At 43.7% G+C, this 19,216-nt stretch overlaps 1 protein-coding gene across 5 annotated transcripts in view; it reads right to left on the bottom strand.

Moving 5' to 3' along the window:
- Positions 1-19,216, bottom strand: part of SMC3 (structural maintenance of chromosomes 3) — a 606,933-nt gene that overhangs the window by 261,961 nt on the left and 325,756 nt on the right. For all 5 annotated transcript variants that reach the window (XR_011892404.1, XR_011892405.1, XM_072286062.1 and 2 more), the window contains exons 14-15: positions 17,699-17,798; positions 11,817-11,980 (exon numbers count right to left, since the gene is read on the bottom strand). Coding sequence is in view for 3 of the 5 variants with exons in the window: in XM_072286062.1 (XP_072142163.1) it covers positions 11,817-11,980; positions 17,699-17,798 (264 nt within the window). In the remaining 2 variants the exon portion in view is untranslated. The remainder of the gene's footprint in view (positions 1-11,816; positions 11,981-17,698; positions 17,799-19,216) is intronic.

Genomic DNA, 19,216 nt, shown 5'->3' with positions numbered 1-19,216 from the left:
TTTGTTTTTAGGAAGTGCTCGAGATACTTCTTTCCATGAGATCCTTCTTTTGTTTTTTGCTTTTCTCTTGCCCTTTTGTGCCGGTACAGTTGTGCATAATAGAAGATGACATTTTCATAGTATAAATATAAACAGATACATTACACAAGCCTCACAATGCTTGCATGTATTGTTAATAACATCCCTTGTGGTACCTATATTATACCTTGTCTTTTTTGTTACAAACTGAAACTTTGTATTTTTTTTTTTTTTTCAGACAATAATTTCCACAACTTTTTTTTATACCCCTGTGAAACTCATTGGGCTTCTTCGATTTTCCACTTCTGGCTACCCGCGGGCTGCCAGAACCTGCCAGGACGATTTTGGTCTGGCTGCTCTCTGGAAGTTCTCTGGCTTGCAGATGACTCAAAGAGACGATGGGCGCTCGCTGCCATCGTTGTGGGAACTTCAGGGATTGCAACGCGGGCGCTTGAGGACTTCAATTTACCTCACTTATTCAACTGTCTACAGTCATCTTCAGATTTCCTTACTTCTAGCGTTATCTTTTTAGGTGCTAACGCTCCGTTCCACATTGCGAAGCGGTGTGATACGAGCAGTGGTGAACCGTTTGAAGCTTTTGTGCGTGTATGTGTGTATGTCCCCTGAAGGCTTCTTCGCAGCGGTGATCAGCGCGCCGCGCTCTCATGCGTGCATGTTATCTGCGTCGTGTTCCACGCAAGTTGTAGACGCTCGTTCACGCATTGCGGTACATTTTGGATTTGTCTTTCTTTGGTGGCGTTCCTTTTCACATATCTTGCGTATGTATATATCTCCTTTTTCTGCAGTTAGCGAAGCCTGTGTTCACTCTGTCTCTCCATCGTATGCTTAGGTGGCAGCTCGAAGCCGTTTTGTGTTCGAACTGCAGGCCGTTGATCTAAGAATGCACTGATTGCACTCGATACATTAGACACACGTACATTGGCTTATTGCTTTGATGATCGCGACCAATGTTGTTTTTCGTATGAAACGTTTCGCTGGTCACAGGCGGCGTGCATTTTCATGCGCCAGCCGCGTCCCCAGCTCCTTAGGATCAAAATGAGAAGCACCATCAGCCACAACAAACTTTCTGAAATCGAAGACCAAGCAGGTCGGCACGACATTTTATGCGTATGAGACGTACCCGATAACCTGCTTTTTCATGTCTCGTGATGACACAATGCCAACTCATGAATGGCGCCGGTGGGCGACGTGATCGCTGTGAGCAGGAATCCTCGAGCTATCGCTTTCGAGTATACAATCACTTACGCGCGATTTCGCATCTTGTCATCCGCCGCGTCGGAGGCCATCTGTTGTGCTGCACAAGGTGAGGTTGGCCCAGTGCGCGTCCTGCGCCGAGTCGCTGAAAGTGATCGTATCCCTGAATGCAACTATATATTTTCAAGCTGGCAACGCATAAATGGGCAGACAATGCCGAGCGCATGCCGAGCGCACACCGAGCTCACACCCACCACGCCAGGCGGGGCCATGCTGGTAGCATGTTTACATTTGGCCAGCTGTCCCGGCGTTCGATTTTGCAAACTTCAGGCAGGTTCAGGCTGTCTTGGGATCCCAGCCCACGTGACTTCCTATCAGAACCGGAACTAGCTGGCTGCCATCTGGCTGCGAGCGGGCTGCCAGAACTCTAAAAATCGAAGGGGCCCATTGTTTAACAGACTTATTGTATGACCTTCCCGTAAATGCATATCTCAAATTACGAAACAAATATAATCTTCTGTATGCTGTAATCTGTTTTCTACAACGCTGTTATTACACAAGTTCCTGGTATTTTTCCTCCACCTGTGTACAAATGGCATGTGATGCTAGGGGCCTAGACAGGTGACTCATGCGGCCACATTTCACCTCAGCACGATGACAATAATGCATACATGTATTGTCAAATAAACACATTCTCACTGTCAACCCAGTTAATCACGAGCCCAGTAGATGTAGCATCCTCTAAAAGATGACACTTTCTTGTTCTTCACATCATTAGAATGTTCCCGATGCATTCTACTGAAATTCTTAGTTTCACCCATGTATAAGTGTTAGCAGTTTGTGCAAGGAATTTTTGTACACAAACACCAGAAAATAGTTTCTGCCCAACTTATCTTTCACACTCGCAAGGCTGCTTCTGAGCTGATACGTGTGCTATGTGTGCATCGTAGCTGCGCAGAACCTGAGCAAGCACTTCACTGAAGCTCGCAGCATAAGGTGCCACCTGTTTCAACAAAGTAGAAAGGGAGCTCGATTGTGCTGGGTGCGTCAGTTGTCATTTTACCGAGTCCAAAATGACGAATGGTATCTGCACGCATCCCATCTAATGGCTTCCACATGGCTCTGTACATCTTCTTGCTTGAAGCAAGCACGCTCACACAAATGCCAACTTGTCTAAATGTTTATGGCCACAGATTTAGTGTTTAGAAAGTGGCCGGTATGCGTACTCTTTTTATGAACATTAAACTTCAAGAGGTTACTGTCTCGTTTCAGAAGAACATCAAGGAACAGAGTGCAACCATTAGATTCCTCTTCCACTGTAAACAGTACCCCTCTTTTAGTAGAAGGCTTCAAGACCATTCTAATGAAGGTAAGAACAAGAGTGTTGTCTAATACTCTGGCAGAGCATGCTGCGTGTACTGGGCACGTGATTAACTGAAATGACACTTGCATTATTGCCACCGAAAGAAAACTGATCCCATACTTGCACTTTGTATCGTTAATAAATCACACTAATACGCACATACTTAACACAAATACTGGCAGCTCGTGATAACAAGTACTCATTAAATGAGTGTTCTTTGCCATTTGAAGTCATTGTGAACAAGGCTCTCGTGCGGAAGTCGAAACATCTTTTGTTTGAATATACTTTACCTTGGTCGGTTCCCTGTGTTTGACTTGATAAGGCTTACGCTCTCCAATTAAAAATACATAAAGTATAATATCAATGACGTTTCAGAGCCCATCGGGTTCACTGTTCACAATGCTGATGTAAAACTAGGGCAGTGGCTTATGTATGAAGTAGAGCGTGTGTAAATGTCCAGCAGATTGCCTTGTGTTCCATTTATTGTGCGTGGTACCGTTAGTATATGCAGTGGCTTAATACTAGACGGTCAATACTAGGCTCTCAATTACAGCTGCTGAGTTGTAGTCGATGCGATGTTCCGTCTTTTCCTGGTGCTCGAGGATGGGACACTTGAGACACTGTGTCCTCTTGCAACATCATCTTGGTGTTGCCTCATACATCATTTAAAATTCCCAGATGTTCCAATGTAGGCTGCATCGCAGTCTTCACATAGAATCTTGTTTCCCAGGGGTTGTCTACATGCCACTGCCATAGTTTTTCATCAGCACTGCAAACAAGGGACCTATATGGGCTCCAAAACGTCATTATATTTTCTTTACTTTTATTTGGCAAGTGAAGGTTCATTTCTATTATGCACATAAATGTGATAAGAAAAGACACAATTTCACATGATACGCAAGAGCACTGATATCAATAGCAAAGTGCTAGACAATTACACAAAGTAAGGTTCATAATTTTATGCGCCATGTAAACAGCAGTAAAGATTTGCTAACTAAATACTGCTGAACCTCGTTCATACGCTTTGGAAAAAAACGTGACTAAAAACGTACCAACCGGGAAAACATACAATCCAAAGTAACAAACAATTTGACTCAACTATTGTTAGCGTCTACGTAATGCAAAGCGTCGCACGGATCGTTGCGACACAATACGCCGACGCGCGTTGAGCTGGTGGTGCTCCTGCGGCACGAGACGAGTTTTATTGATGTTCTGTTGCGTGGCATTGTAAGAGGGCGACAGGAAACCGAAACGAAATCGGGCTGGTGGGTGACGCCAGATGATGGCCAAAAAAAAATATGATGGCAACATGGGGCCGCCTGCAGTAGTGAACGGCGGCGCATTTGCATTATCGCCACCTACTAGAAGAGTGCAGTGCGCTACCAATGGCACTAAGTGCCACGCACTGTAAAACAGACAGGTGAAGATACTTATTGCAGCAGGTTTGGCGGCTATAGCTGTGAGTGTGGCGTGCAACAGCCCGGGCCGATATTTGCTGGTTCCGGAATAGAAACTGAGCTCGCCGTCATTTTCACGTGAGACGGGCGGCTATATAGTGTTCTCAATCCCGTGCACCACGCGCCTTTTCTTGTTCACATGGGTTGTAGCGACCGGAAAACATATACACTTGCAGTCTGCAGCCCGGACGGGCAGCGCATTTTGGTTATCGCCTAACAAAAGCATGCCCTACGCTTCCGATGGCACCATGTGCAGTGAAACATATAGGCAAAGATGTTTATCGCAGTAGGATTGGCAGTGATGCCAGTGATATAATGGCGCGTGCGACGACCCCGTAGAAGGTTCGCTGGTACCGAAATGAGAAACTGAGTGTGCACCGGCGTTTTCATGCGAGACGAGCGGGCAAGTATTGCGGTGAAGCTGCTGCGGAGGGCAGCTATATACAGTAAAACCTCGTTAAACCGTACCCGCCTAAGCAGTAGTTTCGTTTTAAAAGTAGTAAAGTCAAATCCCCGACTCAGCGGCCATTGAACATAATGTGTTTTGTATCCGCATAAATCGTACCAGCTTATTGCGTACGGATCGGTTAAAACGTACCGTTTCAACTTTTCGTCGCGCGAACACAGCGGTGCGCCGTCTCCATCAGGCGGCCCGGCAGAACAACATGCCTCAGAGATCGGAACAACGGCCCCCAAGCGCCCTGTGCATTTGCGCGTGAAGCCACATCCACATCAACATCATTTCGACGCCGTGCCAGAGAGCGTTATGGCGTCGTGCAAGCGAGGACGCGTGTCGTTCCGAAGCTCGGATAAAAAAGACGCCAGGTGCTCAGCATAGAAGAAAAATTAGACATCATCTATGCTATCGAACGTGACACAAAGAAGTCGCACCGGCACGCAACAGGGATCTGCTGTTGACTACAGTATGTGGCATTTGGAATGCGAAGAAGTTGCTCGCCAGCGCTGCTGCGACCGCGAAGACATGTCGGCTACGAGGTCGACTTTTCGCCATCGTTGCCTGTGTTGTTGCCGAAGTGTCGACTGCGACAGTGATGAGGACGACACGGAAGGCGACAGCACGGGCGATGCAGGCACGACAGTGGCATAAGCTACGTGTTACGTCAGCCTCATGAATGCAATTGGCATGACGAGAACAAGGGCGCGATAACGTAACTCTATTCCAAATGAAACGTATTCCAAACTCCGGCACCTGGCAATGAAAAAGGCGCCCCCGGGACTTCTGCAGCACTACTGCGCACGTGCAATGCCAACGAGGGATCTGCCATGCGAGTGTTTGCCGAGAAGAGGGCTGGCTGAAAAGCTGGCACGCAGCTTCAGTAAGTTTGAGGCTGCTGTCGTCATCGTGCTAGGCCGCCGCGGCATCAAACGAAAATAACACTTTTGTCACACGAAGTGAATAAATACTGCATTTCTTTTTCCCCTTTCATCGCACTCTCTCTGAGTTCCGTTTTCGACAGGTAAGTGGGCGATCTCAGGCTGTTTGGTTAAACAGTACTACCGTTTAGTACGTACTTTTTACGAGCTCCGGCCAACTACGGTTTAGCGAGGTTTCCCTGTACTGTTCTCGATCGCGCGCGCCTCGCGCATTTTCTTGTTTACGTGGGATCTAGCAGCGGAAAACGTATCATACGATTGCACTTTGGCGATGCACTGAACGTTGGTGTAGAAAAATCGTGTAATACGTGTAGACGTAATAGTTCTGTGGAAACCCGCAAGGAACTTGCGAGTTTCCACAGAACTATTACGTTGAATTTTTGCCTTTGCTTTGAGTTGTTGACAAATTGTCAATGACGTAATAGTTCTGTGGAAACCCGCAAGGAATTTGCGGGTTTCTGCAGAACTATTACGTTGAACTCTTGCCTTTGCTTCGAGTTGTTGACAAATTCAACTTCGCCCTGCCATCTGCTAGCCGTCTGGTTAGCTCAGATGGTAGAGCGGGTGCCCCGGAAAGGCGGTGGTCTCGGGTTCGAGTCCCGGACCAGGACGATTTTTTTTTCAACTGTGAGGCTTTTCTTTCGAGGAACCCGTATGGGTTTCCTTTGTAGCATTTGCTACGAACGGGTGGATGTCTGTTTTTCCTATTTATTAATTACTTCTCTCCACCTGGCGGGTTTCTGCAGAACTGTTACGTCAAACTCATTCTTCTCATTACACTTGTAGTCAGCGACAGTGAAAATGTGTCTGTATAATTAATTTTATTTATTTTTAATTATTTGAATATACTGTTAGTCCCACTTGGGACTGTTACAGGAGTGGGTTTACATACATGAAAATAGAAATTACAATCAATAATAAAATAAAATAGCAATCAGATGTAAGAAGACAAGAAATCAAAGCATTCATAGGCGAACATATCGAGTGCGGAACACGAGAGACCAAAGAGAGCCGCACACTTTGGCAGCAACGCATTCATTCATACATTCATACAAATAGCACACATCTACGAGTTGAGCATGTCAATCAATAACAGACTGAAGATGGTCATGAGGTCTGGCTATTTGACAGGATGACTGATGCAGCCGTGAGCTATATTACCTTTTTTTAGGGTATGCTGCAAAGTTGTGAATTTACCCAGGGCGTTCCATTACCGTATGGCTTGAGGGAATAAAGAGAAGTAACTTATGTTGTTAACACAAGGGTATTCATTTATCGTGAATTCATGCCTGTGATGCATGTCCCTGGAACGGCTAAAACTAATGTAAGTAGCAGAATCCGTTCTGAATGCATTATGGATTGATATACCGTATTTACCCGATTCTAACACACCCTCGATTGTAATGTGCACCCGTTTGCCATGACCTCAAAAACAAAAAAGTCATTTACAGTGCCGTGCACTTCATTCTTTCATACAGAAATGCAACTTTCTCTTATATGGAAAAGCAGAGGTTTACTACCAGTACACTAAAGTAGCGATAAATAGAAAAAGCCGCAGTTTCGCACGAAAGGCGAAGCATCGATTGCAACAGCAAATTAGTAGAATACTATACGAAAAGTAAGGATAATGGTTGTAATGGTCGTATAAAATTTCAAACATTGGTTTACTAACTAAATTAACAAGCATGGCGTTACGCGGGCACAAGCAAACATGAACACGTCTCAGTCAATGACCGCGGAAACTTTATCAAACTGCTGGAGTGAGGAAGTGCAGTAGCAGGAACGAGTGCGGCCTCTCGCTTCAACGCGAACTAAGTAACGAGAACACAGCGCAGTGTGCCTAGATGCATAGACTGTCTCCATCGCAGATCGCTTTCAAAATAGGGGTCACGCCGTATGCAGCAGATACCGGAGTAGAGTGCCTCTGCTGTTTGCACCAGTCCCGCACTCAAGTTTCAGGAACTCCAAACGCCCGTGATGCGGCCCGATTTCCATCTGTCTCCGCACACCTGATCACTTTTCTTTTAATTGCGGCATCGCATGTCTTTGGAGTTGGCACTTGTATGCTGATAGAGCAAACACAGAAAACAGGAAGATGGACGGTGTACTACTACAGCACATGGAGGGCTACAGCAGCTAGGCTCGAAGCGTGTACGAGGCGACCATTTTAAAATGCCGATGGTGATATGGTAACGAAGATTTAGGGTCATACTTGATTCAAACGCGCACGCAATTCTTGGACCCATTTTATCGGAAAAAAGTGCGGGTTATATTTGAGTAAATAAGGTAAGAGCTTGACTCTATGAAGTGTTACACGAGACTTGATAATGTATCAAGGCATGCGTGGGAAAGCACCTCCATGGGGAATATTGCAGAGGTACCTGGTGTAGATAAAGCGAACCATTTTTGGTTGCATCGATTCGACATGTGCATATCTTTTTGCATATATGGAAACCAGATGATGTTTGCATATTCTAAGATTAAACGGATAAGGACCTTATATGTGAGTAACTTGGTATCTGAAGTTGCAAAACAGAAGGTGCACTTAGGAAACCATAAGCTGTTCATTGCTTTTTTGGCTGTGTTTTGGACTCAAGCTGAGGTCATCAGAAATAATGACACCAAGGTATTTCATCTCAGTTACTGTTGTAATAATGCCATTGCCAAAGCCATAAAGGAAGATAAGTCTTGATTTCTTATTTGTGACTGACATCGCTACCGTTTTTTCTCGATTTACCACCCTTTGCCAGGCATTACACCACTGTACGACGTTGCTTAAAGCTATATTTAGTCGTACTTGGTCTTCATCGAGTATTTATTTTTTGATAAAGCACACAGATGTCCACGAAGAGATGTATCTTTACATGCACGTGATGTGTAATGTCACTGATGCATAAAATAAATAAAAATGGTGCTAGTGGAGCCCTGTGGCATACACAAAAGACTGGCACGATATCGGAGGCATGGTAATTATATTGAACATTTGTCGGCGTTGCGATAAGTAGCTGGCTATCCATCTCATAACGGGACCATCGCCAAGCATCTGATTTAGTTTGGAGTTCAGTTTAGCATGTGACACATGGTCAAAAGCCCTTGAGTAATCAAGGAAAATTATATGAGTTTGACTTTGATTGTTGATTCCCTGTGCGAGGTCATGCAAATTTCTACTGCAAATGTTGCAATGAAAGGATATATGACGAGAAAATGCCATAAGAATTTAAAATGTGTACTGATGATTAGATGACATTCCATAGGTCAGATGGGGAAAGGCGTGTCAACTTTTCTTTGCATTTTGTTACAAAACAATTTCATTACAATGAAGCTGAAGGGGCATCTGATTCACTAACTGCCTGCACTCAATGCGAACACCAGAAAGGGATTGCAGTGAGTCAGTCGAAGCTGATGAAAAAGCGTCATAGTGCACTGCTGAAGGACCACAAGAGATTGTTCATCTATGCCAGAGAGATTACTGCTTTCCCTATTATGGCTGTGAACACTAATCCATCTTCACAGTCATGTACATCAAAGGGGCGCTAAAACACTTTCCTAACTAATCATAGAATAGCCTCATTACTAAAGGACGTTGCCTCACGAATCACCTGCCGCAAAATCTTTTTCAAATCCTACAAGTAAAAACAGTTTGAGGCAGTTAGCACACCAATGCATGGCTTTTTCTATACTTTTGTCTCCACTAGCACACTGGAAGCTACACAGAGGGAATGGCAAAGAGGCAAGGCCCCGCCTAAAAGGTGTTCTTACTCATTTTTTTCTTGATGACGCTGTTTCGGATTCAGGCGTGTACGGCTAAACGCACTGATGTGGCATTCTCTCGACGCAAGATAGGCATTTGTGTGCCTAGAGCTATGTTGACGAGAGGATTCGTTACGGCACCCCTAGGTAGCCACAGTATCTATGCTACGCAGCATGCCGGTGCGATCTTGCAGGCCACATTCAGAAAAGGCAGCTATGTAGAACTGGCATGTGTACACAGGAAGTGCAAATACAAAATACTTCTTTTTGTCTTTTTGAGATTGTAGACCGATCCTTTCCATTTAATTAACTCAAAATTAAGAATTAAAGTAGAACCTTCTTCAAACGTTCAGGAAAAAATGTGAGAAGTAACGCAGTAACCGGGAAAACATGCGATCAAAAATAACTAAAAAAATCTGAGACTGAACTGTAGTTCACATTTATGTAATGCAAATTTCTGCCCGAATCCCTGTAGCATGAGGCACGTCTCAAGCTGGTGGGGCTCTGGCAGCCGAGACGCATTTTGTTGCTTTTCTATTTTGTAGTGTATTAAGACAACGACGGGAAACGAAATTGTGCTGGTGGACGATGCCAGACGCCGGAGTGAAAGATGACATTCACATTGTGCCACCTGCAGCAGTGAACAGTGGTGCGTTTAGGTTTTCGCCCATTAAAAGCGTGCAGTATGCTTCCAATGGCACTAAGTTGAGAATGTTGCCACTGAAAAATCATACTTAATGAGGTTGTATCAACGAGGTTCAACTGTATAGTGCTGCTGAGACTGTTCTCATGACCACGAAATCAGCCAATAACTGTGGGTGGGCTTGGCTGCGCACAATGTAGCTGCATGACAATATTGCAAATAAAAGAGCAAGCAATTTTTCACTGTTTTTAAGACGAGACTGTAAATTCCCTGCTGCATGCAGTGTACATTTGACCCACATGTTCACCGAAGCCTCGTCTACATATCGACAATGTTTTCTTAAGCTCGAAAAGTGTTTAAGGACCCCTTTACATAGCAGAGCAACAGGCCTCAGCAGTGTCTGCTGAGCATTCCAGTGGAACGCTGCAAGCTTCAGAATTTGTACACTTGTCACTGTACATAAGCTTCTAAACAACAACAAAATGCATTTCTTTATGCTGTTGTCCAATGCCAAGCGTCAGTGCCATGCTGGGGGCTTCAAGCGTTCCACCAGTCCTATCCCAAAAAGCTATAACTTGAGCAAGCAACGACAATCTCAGATGATAGGTATTTTGTAACAATCCATTTCATTTTCTATTCTTATCAATTGATGCAGCGAGTCACTTATCCTGGCGATAACAGTAATGTGGCTTTGCCTGAGTCTATGATGAAGGCTGAGAAAAATGACGAATAAAATTGATAGATATAAAATCTATAAAATGCGGTCCCAGTATGCAAAAAAACATCCATGTCGGTGTCTGTGCAGTAGGCTTGTGCTAATAATAGATACTATATTCAAATAGTTGGTCGAATATTCTGCCATTAGATATGTACTTCGGCACAAAGTATTTAGAATTTTCGAAGTACTATTCGAAAAGAACAAATACAGTTGATCCTGCATATATCATTCTCAAAAGGGATCGCAAACTAGTTAAATATATTGATCATATGAACTATAAAATATGCCTACCTGACGCTTATCGAAACCTCCATAGGTCTTGGACAGTTTCCCCGAGATCATGAGAAGTGAGAATTCACCATTTTGTTTCTCCGTGGCCGTGTCGAATGCATAAGTCTTTTGCACACAAATGTCGCAAGTTGCTCGCGTTAAGGAATGGTCTTTGATAAATTAACAGCAACACTAACATTAAAATCCCGTGTTCCCTAGTCACAAGACAGGTGCACCTAGTATACCAAGTACTTCTTGCACATTTCTATTCAACATAACATTTAAAAAAAATTTAATTGTGGGGTTTACGTGCCAAAACAATGATATGATATGAGGCACACAGTAGTGGGGAACTCTGAAATAATTTTGACCACCTGGGGTTCTTTAACACGTACCCAAGGCACGGTACATGGGTGTTTTGGCATTTCGCCCCACTCAATATGCGTCCCGCTGTAGCTGGGACTCAAAGTTGTGACCTTGGGCTTAGCAGTGCGTTGCCAAAGCCACTACACCACCTCGGCAGGTCAATATAACGTGATAATATAATCCACACAGCGGAAGCAAACCAGCCTCTATGCAAACAATGTGCCATGCCACCACCGGCGTACATATACTGAGAATCGCACAGGAACATGCCCGACCCTGTGCCCATTACGATATGCAATTTAAACAGACAATCGTTATACGTCGGCAATGACACAACCAGGCCGATGCTGTTAGATTTGAAAGTGATTTTTAGCTTGCAGAAAATCTCAGTTCATTTTTACATGCCGACAGATTCTGGCACAAAATAATCACTACATTGTCACTATAACCTAATAGATTAACCATAACCATTACCGAAACATTTTCACTCGCTGGAAATGAGTTTCTGAATGCATGAGTTGCTATGGAAATTTCAAAAATTGCAATTGTTTCATTACATCCATTAGTTTATTACAACCTGGTTCATTGTAACAATGTTTAACTCTACATAAGATAACATACTTGTTTCCAGAAGTCACTTCCACGGCAGTATAGATGGTCTTCTCACAATCAAAGTTTTCGATTAGCATTCCATAGTAGCTGTTGGCTATGTGCTCATAACTGCCACCTTTCTCCCGAAAAGTTTGCAGAACTTTTCGTACACTGTCTCGGCCATTCAAGGTTGCCTGCATAGAGAAAGAGAGAAAAAAAAAATTTTCTTGCACATACGCTCACAAGGAAAGCTGGGCTAATTGGGACTGACATGCTTCAAGGGTGGTGCAAGAACAGACAGACAGACAAACAAAGAACTTTATTAATGGCAAGAACCTACACAGTCCGGTCATACTCCACCATTGTTTATGCAGCTCTTCACACTACCCTTCAAACATGCTCACATGCTCTTAACACATTATTCATGTAAAATATGTGCAATAAAGAAAAATTACGGCAGAACCCATCTCCCGATGGCTGTTGACAGTAATGCGATTAGCAATTAAGCAATGTAGCAGCACACCGTATCGCTGAAGTCGCATTTAATAAATACTTGTATTGGTCATTCCGAGATTCTCCTTGCTTTGGCTATATACAATATTCATTGTTTCTGGTATCAGAACACATTGTTGTGGCAGTTGCTTGCGAAAGTCACCAATGAGCATGATTGTATGACGATAATTGTATGATGGCAATGTAGTGCGATGATGCAATGACGAAGATGGAATGACATGATAGAACGGCAAAGGCGGTATGACAACGACGATTGCGTGGCGACGCCAGCCCAAAGACAAAGGGATGACAATGAGTGTGTGATAACAATGGCATTATGATGACAATACAATAACAACTGATTGAAAAAGGCAGAACGACGACAATGTCACAACCACTACGGAATGATGATGGTAAAATAATGGGTGCATGAGAGCAACTGTTTCCCGATGGCACAATGACAATGGCGGCATAATCACGAACAGGTGATGACAGCATGATTACGATAGAATTATGAAAACGGAACGATGTGAATGTGAATGCAGTATGATGACAATGGCATAACGACAGGTTGACATTTATGAATTGATAAGGATCGTCAAATGACAGTTACAAGTTACAAAATATTTTCTAAATGAATCCACATGATCTAACATTTCTCGTGTAAGTTGTAGAATGTAGTATTGTTATGTATAATGTTGCGATGTATGTGATGTAATATGTATCGTGTAAGTTGTAGTATGTAGTAACGTGATGCACTTTTTGGCTACACATTGCTGCTTTATGTTTTACGTAACGGTTGTTAAGTCAGATTTTGTATTATATTTATGTATAATGGCAGGCTGTGACTTGCAAATCTATGTATTAGCCATACAGTACTGCTTTACGTAAGCCATGATGCGTTTTGTGCCATATTTGTACCCCAACCCTGTAACGGCCCAATCGGCCAACAGTACCAGCAAATAAATTTTTTTTAAATTACGACAACCGTGGTGGCAACAATGGCCTGATGAGCATCAGACGATGATGTGAGAATGATGATGAAAAGACCACACTGGCATCATGCTGATAGTATCAGAACAAATGTGTGACGACTGTATAATGACCACACATTGACAACGTTGAAGGCGCAACGACCTGAAGAGAGTCGCATGACAAAGCTGAAATGACGACGCAAAAACCACACCCGTATCACTATAATCCTATGGCAACAAATGCATGACAAGTGTATGACAACAACGGTGTGACAATGACGGCAGGATGAGAATCAAATAACAAAACTGGAATAATGACGATGCAACGACTACAACGACATCACAACCATGAGCACGCACCTTATGGCCCTAGCTATTAGACTACTTAGGCCACTATGTTGGCGTAGAAGGTGCGACAACGATGGCATGCCCATGACGGCATCCCGACAATGAGCACAATGACAATGGCGCGGCAAGAGTCAGATGACAAAGCTACAATGACGAACCAGGAGTGACGACGATAGAATGAACATAACGATATCATGACAATTGCCTGACAACGAATGCATGACAACCTTTTGATGACGACAGTGTGAAGATGATAGCATGATGAAGCTGGAATGATGACCATGTAACGACTACAACGGCATCACGACTATGAGCACATGCCTTGTGGCTTAAGCGATTAGACAACTTATGCAACTTGATCGGGATAGTAGCTGTGACGACATAAAGAGAGTCAGATGACGAAGCTGGAATGACGACCATCGAATGACCCCGACAGAATCACAACCATGATCTGATACCCAGTCGCTCTAGCAGGAAAATAACTTGGGCTTCTATGTTGAAGGACGGACGGACGGACGGACGGACGGACGGACGGACGGACAGACAGACAGACAGACAGACAGACAGACAGGCAGGCAGGCAGGCAGGCAGGCAGGCAGGCAGGCAGGCAGGCAGGCAGGCAGGCAGGTGCAAAATACATGAAGTAGGCAAAACATGCTAATCGCATTAATATTACTTATAATCAAAGTGCAATGGCAACTAAGCAATCAAACCCATGCATAACGATACCAGTTCTAACAATATGTCAGATATAACAATGAGCAGCCGATGCACTGTCAACTTTTGTATGTGCTCTATGCCAAAATAAACTGCGTGCTACAATGCTCACTTCCACATTATTGGTCATGACAATAAAACCTGCCATTAAAGATCCCCAGATCGTCTAAATTTCCGGAGTCCCCCACTACAATGTGCCTCATAATCAAAATATGGCTTTGGCATATAGAACCCCAGATTTTAATGAATTTAATTTAATCAAACCTGCATAGTGGGTGTCTGCGGCGAAAAAAGATACCCAATATACTTGAAAAAAATTTTAAATTTACGCATGAACTCCCCTGGGAGCAGTTTAAGTATAAGTAAGCATTGTGACACTAGCTCATCTTCATGCAGCCCGGTGTCTTTATCAATGTTATGAAACTTGATTCAACCAGCATACCTTATCAACCCTCATCAGTCATTATGAACCTTATTGCGCATGATCCAACCCTTACCAACTCTTATCAGTCCTTATCAAACTGGATGTTCAACAAAGCTATTGCAAAACCACCACTACAATTGCTAAGGGGGGCTATGCAATGCTTCAGATGGTTCAGATGTTTGTTTTGAGCTTGTTCTTTATGGAAATGTACGCTCTGTGTGTTGTATGGGAGATTTCAATGAATGTATGCGCTGTTTACTTCACTTTGCTGAGCACTTGTAGCCTCTGCCTTACGTGGGTATGAGCCATTGCATTTTTTGTTTGCTCACAGGGTAAGAGCCATTGTCTAGGAAGATATGAGCTATTGCATTCGTCTTACGTGACAGACAGACAAATTTCTCGTTGGGTAGACATAGAAATGCTTACACATTAAAAAAATTGGGAGCCGCTGCATTCGCCTCTGTGCCCCAGACATTTGCAACCTACCCTTCGTGCCACTCACCCCACACGGCGAAGCTTCACCATGCACTGCTCTCCCTTGAACTCTTCCGACATTGGCACAGCTTCTTCATGTATCAGAAACAGGAGAGGGGTGCCGCAAGGTTGGCAATGGCGATAGGACATTCCGTGCAGAATGCATTGCACAAAGGCAGGTGCGGTAAAAGGTGCAGGCAAATGCGGCGGCTCCCATTCTTTTCTTTTTTCTTTCAGTGCACACACACAGTAGGCAATTTTAATTTTTATAACCCATAATCGTGGCATGGGAGCATTGTAGAAAATGGTTTATTTTACCACAGGACATACAGAAAAGTTCACGGTGCAACACCTTCTTAGTATTGTTAAAACCGGGCATACTATAAGCGGGTTCGACTGTACCATTTCTTGTCTAATTAAGATCTTCACTTTTTTTCGTGAAACCCGGTTATAACAATTATCACTTATAACAATGGGATTTTCTTGGCCTTTGGCATATTGTTATAAGTGGGTTCGACTGCAATTACATAACCATTAAAAAATTTTATTCTTAAGTTTATTTCAACTTTATCCTAATTCTTTTCCCCTCTAAATATGAGCTCTGCTCATTTTAGTTTGTACCTATATTTCCAAAAACAAATGCTTGTCAACACATTTCACCTTGTACCACCAAGTTTGAAAACTGATTTAATGGGCGCAAAAACATACGGTGGCGTGATCTACGGGGAGTGCGCCGCTCATGTGGTATAAAGGATAATATGACGCGATCTTCCTAATTTCGTTGCCAGTGTTCAAATGAAGCACCATGTGGGCATGTCCTACTGGACATACATTAAAGCCTTGTGAATGCAAAAAATTAGATAATTCATACTTGTCCTCTAGTCCTGGCAGGCGTATGCATTATATGCATAAAACTCTCTAATTCAAACATATTTCACAACACAGTTAATTTGGACAAATCTCGAAGCTCGGTGAGCACAGTGGTGCCACTGATGAACTGAGATTTGTAGCAATTTTTGGAGCAGCAAAAAGTTAATTTTGGAGTAGTTTGGAGCACCCAAACACAGATTTCAGAGCACTTTGGTGCAAATAAATGCCAACTGCTGGACACGCCCTAGGCTAGTTTGAACACTTAAAATTAACAAATGTTACTCTAAAAAATATTTCCTTGCTGTAAAATAATGTTACTGTGCCTCAAAATACAATAAAAAGGTAAACGTAAATTTCAGTATCCATTTAATTTAAATGAACACAACAAACCTGTTCACACAGCTTGCTGTAATTCATATATGTTAATTTGAGTGATGCTGCTCAGAGGTTGCCTTTCACATCTCAATTTTTATCGACAGCTATCAGCTTACCTATGTTTTCAGTCAGAATCAGTCGGAAGCAACTGGCCACGCTCATTGTCATCAATGCTCTTTTGAGCCAGGCCAGCCTTGATGAGCCCCTGGTAACGCTCAAGCATTGTCTCCTTTTCCTTATAAAACTGAAGCCTCTGCCCAGCAACTGGCTGATTCACAACTTGCGCCAACCGATTAATCGGACACTAGCCATTCAGACCAGCTCGATTATTCGGAATACTAGGCAACTTCACAGGCCAATAAATTTGATGTGCAAGTACACCCGAAGTTTTGGACACCTTAAGGCCCTTCCACGTCCTAGAGTTTTGTTGGCGGGGTGCATCTGCATCACAATTCGCACTAATTTAGTGCTTTATACCCTGTGTCCCAGCTAACGTTAGCCAAGATGTTCAACGGAAAAAAAGATTTGAGAAACACACTGCACGATAAAATGATAATATTTACAGTGTTGTTCAGTCGTCTGACGTCGGCCAACTGAACACCATAGGTCTGGTAATTGTGCCTTCCACTGTGTCTTTCTAGTCCTTTTTTTCTTCTTTCTTTTTTTTCGTTAACAGCTTGGCTAGCATTAGCTGGGACACCCTTTATACTATCTGATGCAACGAATATGACCTGCCTCATACAATCAGCGACCTTTCTGAAGAGCAGACGAATGAAAATGCGTTTTCCAGCTCATCAGGCTTCGGAAAATGCAGTGAAAGACCACTGGAAACACCGTGTGCGCCTTCACCCCACTGTCTGCACCACATGCCATTGCTCTCAGTGCTGCAATTCGGGACGCTGCTAGCGCCTTACGATGAATATCCGGTGGATTACACAAGGAATGCATTGTGACGCAACACTTGCCAGGAAAGATAGTTTTGCAGGGCCCTTCTAAAAGAAGCTTGTTATTGGTCAAAGTTGTGCCTTCAAAAACAAGGAACAACTTGACAGCAGCAACAGCAACAACAGTGATTGACGGTGGCCAAATCAAATCTCGGCTACCAAAGCATCCCCAAAGGAGTGTCATTGTACATATACTGGATTATATTGAAGTAATGCTGCTTATAGGTAGAGGTGCCTCAAAGGGCACTTTATATGGGTCACAGCATGCAAAAGATTTCGCATGAGCAGATGCACCTTGCCAGTCATCGAACGCAGGCCCTGGTCCTTTTTGGACAGCTCCTCTTTCAGCGTTGCCAGGTTCTGCTGCAAGGCATTCTCATGTCTCCAGAGTTCACTGCAGCAAAACATAGCAGTAAACAGGTTAATCTGGAAACAAATACAGAAATTTCACAGCCTATGTACTATTTAGGAATTGTAATTACAGCACACCACACAGTGTCATTATTCAATGCTTAAAAAAGGGAGGGAGAGGCGAAGGAGGGGGCATTCAACTATCAATCGTGTTTTCAAAGAGCAAAGCCTTTACGCACATTGCAGAAGAAAAAAAATGCAATCGGCATCTAGTGCACAGCAGCTGCATTGTGAAGATTGAAATCTGCCATGGTCTTGAATGATCAGCAACATGCCAATGTCGAACATAGACACAAACCAAAAGTCGGGTTTTTTGTGAGCACGGAGCCTTTTTGGAAACAATTGAGAGCGCTGCAAGCATAACGAGCAGTGGCAAATTTTCTTATACTTCTCAGGCTCCAGAGCCTAGAAACAATTTTATTGGATGTTTCCGAGAATGTTCCAACACCTTTTCAAATATGACTTATGCCCCAAAGAGAATACTTAAAGTTTTTTCATATTAAGCCTATTTAGTTAAATAATTACACTTTAAAGAGGTTCTGAACCCCATTTTATCAAAGTAGGGAGATGCATTTGAACTTTAAATGGGCTACTTAAGAAATACTTCACCGCAAAAAGTAGTTGAATGTGTTCAGCGGAAGAAGAATTATTGTCAATCAAACATCCCGTTCGCGGTGCTTCCGTTGTGTCTTCAATGCCTTGCACAGCAAAGGCTACTATGGAGCGGGACAAGCTGACAACGCCCTGCCTACTGAACATCACGGTGGCACACAGTTCAAATCTTCTTTTGGATGTTCACGTAGACGCCACTACTCCCGATTTGGCCACCTACAACATGCCAGCACGGTTGTCCTCAGCGAGCCGCAGTGTGCTCAGCCAGTGGACTCGCCGTGGCATCCTGGGACAGCCGCGGCATCTGCGCTACATCGCCGACCGCAGCGACTTGCAATTGCAGTGCACACGGGCAGCATTGGCTTTGTGCAGGGCATGAGTGTCCGCTTGCGCTCATGTGCTCCAGTCGAATCCACTCATAACAATACCAGATTTAACAACATATCCGTTATAACAATGAAAAGCTGCTGCACCATCAACTTTTGTATGTTTTCTATGGGGGAAAAAGCCACTTACTACAATGTCCCTATGCAGCATTATTGGTTATAACGATGAAGCCTGGCTGCTGGGTGTCCGTACTGAAAGGTAATTGAATGCAAAATCCTTGAAAAGAAAAAAGAAAAAGTGAAATGCGAGCTGCTGCACGATCGCCCGCCACCCCAACTGCCGGTGCGCACTTCTCTCCATGAGAGATGCACGCCAGCCTCGCGCGAGTCTTTCCCGTTGCCCTTCCACCCCTCCAAACACAAATGGGCTGCCCCCATAACTCTGCACTGCACCACCCTACGA

This window comes from Dermacentor andersoni, chromosome 1 (genome assembly GCF_023375885.2).
Source record: "Dermacentor andersoni chromosome 1, qqDerAnde1_hic_scaffold, whole genome shotgun sequence".
Taxonomy (NCBI): domain Eukaryota; kingdom Metazoa; phylum Arthropoda; class Arachnida; order Ixodida; family Ixodidae; genus Dermacentor; species Dermacentor andersoni.
The sequence above is the reverse complement of the archived record's forward strand: the minus strand, read 5'-3'. Positions and strand labels throughout refer to the sequence as shown.